The sequence below is a fragment of the Montipora capricornis genome, chromosome 14 (assembly GCF_036669925.1).
Source record: "Montipora capricornis isolate CH-2021 chromosome 14, ASM3666992v2, whole genome shotgun sequence".
Taxonomy (NCBI): domain Eukaryota; kingdom Metazoa; phylum Cnidaria; class Anthozoa; order Scleractinia; family Acroporidae; genus Montipora; species Montipora capricornis.
In genome coordinates this window covers 8,944,693-8,954,692 of record NC_090896.1, presented here as the reverse complement: position 1 = coordinate 8,954,692, position 10,000 = coordinate 8,944,693, and the positions used below count along the sequence as shown (strand labels likewise).

The 10,000-nt window shown below is 40.6% G+C and overlaps 1 protein-coding gene across 1 annotated transcript in view; it reads left to right on the top strand.

Moving 5' to 3' along the window:
* The window catches only part of LOC138032846 (uncharacterized), a 31,435-nt gene that overhangs the window by 8,475 nt on the left and 12,960 nt on the right, over positions 1 to 10,000 (top strand). Inside the window, exon 4 of the mRNA XM_068880556.1 lies at position 10,000. This exon is cut by the window's right edge and continues 119 nt beyond it. Coding sequence (XP_068736657.1) covers position 10,000 — 1 coding nt within the window. The remainder of the gene's footprint in view (positions 1 to 9,999) is intronic.

The window sequence follows — 10,000 nt, the reverse complement described above, 5'->3', positions numbered from 1 at the left end:
GCAGTACGTATCATTTTACCTTGAGTTTCGATGGCACTTTCTCCACTTTCTCCTCCTTGCGTCATTGATTCATCGGAATCTTCATCACTTGAAGTTCTTCTAATGGCCTGCAACGCATATCATCTTCATCCTCTTCACTTTCTTTCAAGCAACCCTTTCCTCCGTATTCCTCTGGATCACTTTGATCAGAGTCAGGAAGGAACAGTGAGCTTGATGCTGGGCTTTAGCAGAAAGCTGTGATGTTTAATTGCCATTTAATGGAGAAGAAAAGTCACTTTCCGAGTCCGGTTCCAGGCAATCGCAGGATGACGGGAAAGGAGAAGAAGGATCTGGATTTTCAAGTTCGCTACTTGCAAGATTCATTTGAGACGGTGTGGTGCATTAACGCTCTAAGATAAGCACCGTGCGGCCAAGATTTCTCTTGGCGCGGCTGGACTCTGTGCGTACTTCACCGTTGTATGCATGTCGCCAAATAAAGTGACAACCGGAAATATAGTGAGAATATGTGGTTGAGTTTATCGTGACACCAATGGTACAAATGGTACCTTACGATCAACACGCGATGACCTCATTTTTAGTGCAAAGTGCGAAGGACGGAGAACTATTAGGTTTAGAATGGGGCATGATACCGCAAGTAAGCAACATAATATTTCCTGATGAGAATTCCGGTATCAGATGTCAGTATTCCAAAAGGTCGGACACAATATGATGCCTTACTTGACGCAAAAGAGGTTGAAAATTCTTCGAATTCTTTGTTAGGCCACGCGTAGTGGTGGGTAAGTAGCTCGAAATATTTCATCTAGGGGTAGGGGAGTCTGCTGGCCTTTTGAAAACAAACTGGGAAATGACGCTGACCTACTCCCCTTAAGATCATCAGTGGTCGATATCCGAAAGCGTCGACGGCGAGGGAAGGGTAAGTCGTGTGTCTCGTTCTTAGCGGATCAGTCCGCCATTTTGACATTTTGACGTCGCTTTGCTGTGGAAATAGGCCTTATCACGGTTTTCGACGCCATCTTGACGGGTAGGCAAAGCGGTCAGAAATTACAGTGTTTGTATGGTAATCCGATAGCAAATAACTTCTTCCAAAATTGAATTTTACACAATTTGTGAATCAAGACGTTAAAATACTAAGTTGGAAGGATGTAGCTTTCCTATAAGTCGCTGAGCTATTTTTTTTTTAATTTTCCCTACATTCGGGTCCGGACGCACTGAACTGACAAAATTTGTTTGGCCCTTCCAAAAATCTCGACAAAATTTGTCTCTGCCAAATTTTCAATTTGTCAAACTGGGCGCACTGAGACAGCAAAATATTTGTTAACCACAAGTGTCAATCACACGAAAATAAACACCATCGCTTGCGCGCTGTTCGCAAGAAAGGTTACATGAGATATCAGGAGTCATCTTTACCCACTTCGATCGAATATGTTGCCTCGGCATATTATTGCTTGTGTTCTAAATTTTTTCCTTCCTTGTATTCGTTTAACTCCAGCAGAAGCAGTTGCTACTTCCACTATGCCAGTGGAGGCTTCACCTTGTTCGACTGCAACGTTCTGGTTCTAGAGTAACACAACAGATTTGTCCGTAGAAGGCCGACTGAAATCCGACTAAAAATAGAGATCAAATTTTCTTGATTGACATTTTCGTTCAAATCATGGCGTGTTAATTAACAAATATGTCAGATTTCGCGCCTGACAAAAATTTGTCCTGCTCCGAGGCAGGACGACGGCGTCTTTGAAGTTTGGTAAACCTTGACAAAATTTGGTAGATCAAAAAATCACCGGGCGCACTTGTCTCAGGGAACTGGTGACAGATTTTTTCGCAAAATAAACAAAAAATTTGCCCAGTGCGTCCGGGCCCTTAGTCTTTAATTTTTTTCCCGCGAACTGCGTCTAGACGTTATACATACTTAATTGACCGCTCCCCATGGGGGCTTCTCAGGGCCAATGAAACACAATGAAACAGCAACTGTTAAGAATCCCAACTGGCCGGAGGCAAACTAGTTGGCTATTTACAAGTGCAGCTGGGAAGTTGAACCAGGGACTACCCGGATCAAATTCAACGAGTGGTCAGAGCGGGTCTTGAACCCGGGATCCCCGGATCTCAAGGCAAGCGCCCTAACCACTGGACCACCCTTCCTCCTTTTGTTTGTCCGTTTGTTTGTCCGTTTGTCCGTTTGTCTACCCAGCCAAATTTACAGACAAATGTGCGGAAAATTCAAAAAATCAACTGAGCGTCTTCTAGCCAAGCTACATCCTTCAAACTTGGTGAATACAATCTTCTACCTAGTATTTTAACGTTGCGATTAAGAAATTGTGAAAAATTCAATTGTGGAAGAAGTTATTTGCTATCGGATTCCCATACAAACAGTTACACTGTAATTTCTGCCCGCTTTGCCTGCACCCGTCAAGATGGCGTCGAAAACCGTGATAAGGCCTATTCACATTGTACGGACTGACGTACGGGCTGCACAGCAATTTTTTGAAAGGCTAAAAATCTTCGCTACGTATAAAAGGGAAGTGTAGGTCTATTTTGTTGTTTCTGTTTTATCTGGAGGGAATCTACGTACCTACTGTACAATAACAAGCACATTTATGGCAACAAAATTACTGTCAGAGCCTTTGTTTTACTCAAATGTGCCTTTGTGGCTTTTATTTTCCTTTGCTGTTAAGATTGGAAAATTATGTTGAAACAAATCCCGGTGATCAGCGCCACTCCTTTTTTTCACCGTACGTGCTCGTACGTGCAAGACTTCACACTAACCGTTCGGTACCGCTCGTTCTTTTGTGCAAATAAAAAGTAAGAAATGTTCGTCTGTAAGAGGTTAGGAAATCGCTACTCGCGAGATTCACTGGTGAAGGTGCGGTGTGTTAACGAGTCTATTAGACGGCTGGACTCTGCTTATAACGAACATCTGTAAATCGTATGTTCGTATTTCCATCGTTGCATCCATGTCGCTAATGCGAGTGAAAACCGGAAATATTGCATTGTCGATACTAGTATACCGATAGTCGGAATCTATCATGACACCAAACGGTACCCTTGCGGAGATGAACATGGAATGATGCAATAATGTGTATGTATTTCTTTTAAGCACAAATAAAAACTAACGAATGAAGTATGAAACAAATTTGATGAGCCGAAAAAGAAGTTAGATCCTTGAAAGCCCTCCACCGCAAGGTGAATGACATATTCAATCTCACACGTGACACTGGGGACATCCATCGGTCATGACGCTGATAATCATGGGTGGACACTTTTCAGTTGTCCTTCTGGCACGAAAAAGAAAAACTTGAGAAGTGGGAAATACTAAACTTTGTTGAAGGTTTTTCGTAGCCCGGCGATTCACGTTTGGTTTTCAAAAGCATGATAAATGCTGAATGTCCAGAGGTAAGACACAGGAATCAGTTGCATTATATTTTTTCTTCTTGGAGCAAGGAATGCGATTCCTAGATGTTTCCCTCGTAAATGAAACGACATTGTTTTCCGCACGCTATCTTGGTTCTTGCATGTTTTTACAAAACCACGGATTCTCAACAGGAGCAATATAAATTGGGGTGTCATTCGGGTATCGTTACAGACTGTTCTCAGCCGAAGTTAATCAAGGATCTTGATTTTTTCTAAATTGTAGTTAAGATATTTTTTGCAACGAGCGAAATTATGAGCAAAGGTAAAAACGGTAAGCGCGACAGACCCGAGACAGGAAAGTGGTGGTTTAGACTTAACGATACTACAGCTGAAGTATTTATACAAAAACGGAAAGGGACATTAACTGTCAGCGGCAAGGAGATGGCAAATGTTATCGCTGGTGCTGAAAGTGCGGATACCTCTTCTATTAACGTAGTTTTCTGAATACAAAGAACGAAAAGAGAAGTGACATCATTGGCTTATTCACGTCTTTTCATTCTACCGGTCATGTTCTCAAACCTATCTGCCGGTGTAAGGCTAGATTTAGGCAAATTCGACATCCTTGCCAACGATTTCTCGAAACAATTTATGGGTTACACTGTTTCCAGTCGTCAGTTTGCTGACAGATTTAAACGGATTCAAGAAAGCAACCAAACAGTGGATGAAAGGTCATGAAAGGCCATCACTTTCGCTTTCTCCAGTGGTTTCAGACGTGGTTTCTCAAGGGGGATCGCAAGATCGTACTAACGAGCCAAGTTCTCACGCTGGCAAACGGAAACCTGGCTTGGAGGTCAATGAACAGCCCAGAAATTCGAAGAGAGCAAAGACAGATGACCACCAAAGAGATGAAACAGATGGGGCGTTTATTAAAAAAGTAGAGAGAATGTTTTCTATCCCAGGTATGTTGAACGTGACTATCGTCGTAGCGTAATAAGAAACCAGTTCACTTATCATCTATTTTGCGAATTACTGCCATCGAAATGCTCAAATATTCATTTTGTGAAATACAGGTTTAAATTTCGTTTCGTTTCCTCTCGTTTTGCAAATTACAGTAAGCCGTTTTAAACAAATGAAAACCTTTTAATATTCTAAGTATTAAAGTAGTGGTTTTCTCCTTGACATCATCAAGTTCTATAATCTAAATCGAGGTTTTATAAATTTTTATCTGGACTACTTTGACAATATAAATCTAAAATTAAGCCTTTTTACAAGTTTCCAGTGCCGTAGCGTCTTTCCTTTTAGAGAATTTTAAATTTCCGAGCTTTCACCTTGCGTGACACTAAGATAGTGACTGTCGGGTTTAATTTTCGACTGATTTCAAGTATTGGGAGATTGTGCCTATAAGTGTGTATACCAGCTCACGAGAGAAAAGAAGTGTTTTCATTGCAAAGTGGATTCCAGATGTATCGGAGTAAATTCCAGTTATAGTGTAAAAAGAGAAAACACCCCGTGCAAAACACACGTGCTTGTATGAGCAATTTAATGCGAAGTTGCCGAGAGGGATTCAATTTTTTCAGTTACTACGTTTACTGCAAACTTACTGCAACAGCTGCCCTTGCTTTTTACCACAGGCAGCCCAAGCTCAAAATGAAGGAGTTCAGTGTAACGTGACATATGCTATGTTACATAACTACGTGAAACGTGACTCCCGCCTTACAGCATATGGAGGTATTGTGTTACAACGGTTTGAATTTGTAAAGGTTTGTGTGGGAAGGCAACGGCTTTGCTGGAAAAGTCAATTATTCTTATATTTTGTGGGTTTCCACTGCTAAAAGAAAGATAAGGCTGCACAGTGGAACCCACAAAACGATAAGTCGCCGAAATCGCATTAGATTGGCCTGCGAAGCTGGCAAACAACAAAGAATACAACACGGTAACAGGGTAAGTAGATTTTATTCACAAAATATAAGAATAATTGACTTTTCCAGCAAAGCCGTTGCCTTCCCATACAAACCTTTACAAATTCAAACCGTTGTAACACAATACCTCCATATGCTGTAAGGCGGGAGTCACGTTGCGCGTAGTTATGTAAAATAGCATATGTCACGTTACACTGAACTCCTTCATTTTGAGCTTGGGCTGCCTGTGTTTTAGAGAGTTATCGAACTCACCGAAATAAATATAAACTCTCTCTAAGTAAATAAATTAAATCACACGCGTTTCGAACGTGACACTTGAGATTATGTTCTTGCGAAGATCGTCCAAGTTCCGAGGTAGTTACTGAGCAATAAGATATTTCTTTGTCAGTTTATCTAGTTTTATGGGCAAGAATATGTGATGACAGGCAACGAATAAGATGTTTCTTGGTTTTATCATCTTTAGCATCAGCAGCCAAGGCAAGTCTCAAACGCCGGAAGAACTGTGTTGTCGTGGATTCAGACGAGGAAACATTATAATGAGGATAAGACAAAGCTTGGAGCAGGATGTGCTTGAGGAAGATAACAGTGAATAGGCGAACACCGTGAACAAATATTAAATTTCGAGATTCATGTTTTTAAGTGTTTTCTTCTCGAACGGATATAAATTCAATGCAATGTTGTAAATAAATTATTTGTGATTCTGAAGAAGTTATGCCGTTGTCTTAATCCTATACCATGGAGAATAGCGAGTACCCTCTGTTTGACACAGTGTGACCCCCCCCCCCTCCCCTTTGAAAAATCCTGGCTACGACTTTGAAAGGTTAGTGGCTTCAGTGTCTTTGGACATTGTTAGGACAATTAACTCGTTTCGGAAGTGGTATCGGAAATTTCTGAAACCATCCATCATCCTCAAAAAATTTCGAAACCAATAATCGCTAATTTCCCTCACCTTCACCTGTGGTCAACTGCAGGGGTTTCAAAAATTTCAGTGGCTAATTTTCATTTTTTGCAATGGTCAAGACAAAGGTTTCGGAAATTTCTGAAACCACTAACGGGTAATTGCCTCTCTTATCCAAGTTTGGGGGAAGAAAGTGGTTTCCGAAATTTCTGAGGCCAGCCTTCACAATGTCTTCCAAAATTATTTCTTCGAGCCACCCACAAATAAAGATGAGATGGTGTACGACTAAACGCCATCTTTCAAGTGAAAGTAAACGCTGAATACTTGGACTAAAAGTAGACGAGAGGGATTTTCCCAGCCGAAAGGACATTTTTGGCGGCCAGATACTTCACTTTCCTCGAAATATCAGCCGAAAATTAAAATTCCGTCAAGGATTCAACACCGACAACCGATTTTTGTTAACTTTGGAATATCCCCTAAGGTTTTGGAACGTATATGGGACGACCAGGTCCAAAACCAAGGGATATTAGGGAAAACAAAGGAAAGGAAAGGAACTTTATTTAATTGTCTAATCTTCTAACGCCGTAGAGCTCTAATCGGGGACACTGTAAATTGAAATTAACAAGTTAACACAAATCAAACCAAATTTTGGTTTTTGAGGAGAGGGGAAAACCAGAGTACCCGGAGGAAAACCTCTCGGTGCAGGGTAGAGAACCAACAAACTCAACCCACATATGATGCCGAGTCTGGGAATCGAACCCCGGGCCACATTGGTGGGAGGCGAGTGCTCTCACCACTGCGCCATCCCTGCAGTAGTTGAACATGTATCTATCAGGTGGATTAATCAACAGCAACTTGCACACAACTGAGAGCTCCTTTGAGAAATGGGATCGAAATAGGATTTTTCAAGGCAATTAAGTTAATGATGCGAGATCGCTAATAGACAGATTTTGTTGCAAGATCGAAATAGGAACCATGAATATTCTCACAGCGTAAAGAGTTCGAATAACGGTAAACCAACTATTGATTTTGCCGATATTTAACTTGTTCCAGACATTGACGAGTGTTCTTCTGAGAACGAGTGTGACGATGATGCCATATGTACGAATACCATAGAATCTTACAATTGCACTTGCAAGAATGGATATGAAGGAGACGGAAGAAACTGCTCAGGGTAAAGTCCAAAAAGTCTAATAATGGTATTATCGCGACTGATGCTGACAGTATTGTTTTGCACGCCTTACCTTGCATGCCATTAGTCACGTGATGTTTTGGCACACGTCGACCTCGTGGTCGGCGCCAAGAGTAGTAAGAATAAGAATAAGAGTTTGAAAGTGCAGTCCTCGGGTTTGTTTTGTTGCGTTCATTTGGTTTAAGATATTGACGAGTGTTCATCTGAAAGCGAGTGTCACGTGAATGCCACATGTACGAATATCATAGGATCTTACAATTGCACTTGCAAGAATGGATATGAAGGAGAGGGAAGAAACTGCTCAGGTATAATCCAAAAAGTCTAATAATGGTTTTATCGCGACTGATGCTGACAATATTGTTTTGCACGCCTTGCCTTGCATGCCCATTAGTCACGTGATGTTTTGGTACACGTCAACCTCGTGGTCGGCGCCAAGAGTAGTAAGAACTAGACGCTCCGTGAGCGTAAACTGAGTTGCCTATGGTACATGTTACACAAAAACAGAGGCCACTGAGCTGGGTGGCATTGAAGGCGCTGAAGTAGTAATACCGAAAATAAGAAATCGAAAAAAAAAAAGGGAAAAAAAAGCTTAGGAACCCAATAGGTACTCCTGGTGACTCCTACAATGGAAAAAGCAGGCTGGGGGATCGAGATCGAATGCGGCATGTTTCTCATTATCCCCAGAGCTGCTCAGTCCGGAAACGAAACACTACTTATTTTTGTTTCGTTTCCTCAGGAGCGAAACGTATCTATTCTAACTTCAGGTGAACGTTTTACACAATGAGGTTGAGTGGCCAATCAAAACAGAGTTTGTAATTGAGAAGCAAAAACAAACTTGCAAACACGTGAACCTGAGTTATCGGAAATCATAATGCTGACAAACACAAAAGCGAAGGAAATGGTTAATAAATATGACGTTTTTTTACTACCTTCATCTTCTGGGTTAGAAAATAATGTAAACAATCTTCGCACTAGTAAGTGGTAGCAATAAATTGGGTTAACCAGGAACCAGTTAAAGAAATATTGTTGGCTTCCCAAATAAACTTCATTTTACACCAGAATGACTAACAAATATTTTCTGACTAGCAAAACTATGTCTATTTCTTAATCATTTGCACGAAACAATACTTGAAATACAAAACGGCCAAACGTTCTTGTCATCTTTATAAAAACAACTTGCATATGAAATATCAACCCACATATGCAAATTAGTTAAGTTTGAACATAATCAATCCACAAAGACAGAAAATCTCACAAAAACCTTTTCCAGCCAAGAACTTTATTGAAACAAACAACATATTTACTATTAGAGGGAAGAAGAAACTTTCCCATTTCGTTGCGTGCATTCAACCAAGCATCACACGCAACTAAATAAATTTCCCACCAGTGTTCAGGATCAAACCCTTTACTGAAGAACCATTTCCTTGAATAATAAAGCAAAAAATGGACAACAAGCTTTCTTTCAAATAATTCTTTACTAAAAAGATTTAGTCCAATTTCTAATTGTTTTTGTTACCTGAAGACTGTGCAGAGTTGAGTGGAAATAAATAAAATTATAAATAGCCAGACAATTGTAAACACAGATCCACTCAAGGTGTTCGATTCCTTCTCTGAGTTTGTTAAACCCACATCCAACCCGAAAAATTTACCAGAGAATTTGACGTTTGGGTTCAGTGTTGTACATAACAGCAAAGTTAGTAAAATAGTAGAAATAAAGCTCACTTTGATATCTGACGGCGAAAGATGCAATTGTTGTCGAAGTCCATTATTCGTCGCTTTTAAGATTCCAGATATTAATTTTTCACCGCTTGTGTTGTTTATCGAATCAACGTTCCATTCTTGAGCTCCATAAGGGTATACTTTGTTTAAAGATCCAATAAAACACCATTCGCGTTACATCGGCTTCGTCGCCATTGCTTGTACTTTGTCCACCAGATAAAATCTACGTATTTTTCTACTGCCCCCTGAAACCTACCAAAGATACGGGCAGAAGACTCTAGGTACAAAGACAATACTTAGCAGGGGAGTGACAGGAAAGAACTATGGCGCAACTTTTCCATTTTCCGACACAGGAAAAAAAAAACAAAATTAAACGGAGAAATTCTACTCATTCTCTACTTTCTCAAATCCCATAATACACCTCTTTTACCCTCCAAAAATTTGGATAGGCATTGTTTTCGATTTCTCTTGAGACATCGTCATGTCCCAAGAGAAATCAAAAACAATGATTATGCAAAATATTTAAGGGGGGGTGGGGGGAATTTGAGAAAGTAGAGAATATTATGACAGGATTGCCAATAAGAGTTTGAAAGTGCAGTCCTCGAGTTCGCTTTGTTGTGTTGATTTGGTTTCAGACATTGACGAGTGTTCATCTGAAAACGAGTGCCACGTGACTGCCACCTCTACGAATACCAGGGGATCTTACATTTGCACTTGCAAAAAAGGATATGGAGGAGACGGAAGAAACTGCTCAGGTAAAGTCCAGTCTAATGAAAGTATTATCGCGACTGATGCTGACAGTTTTGTTTTGCGAGCCTTATTAATCATTTGACGTTTTCGCGCACGTTGACCTTGTTCTTGTCGCTATATTGTTTTCTTTGACGTGCATTCGTCGAGTTCGCTTTTTGGTGTTCATTTCGTTCCAGA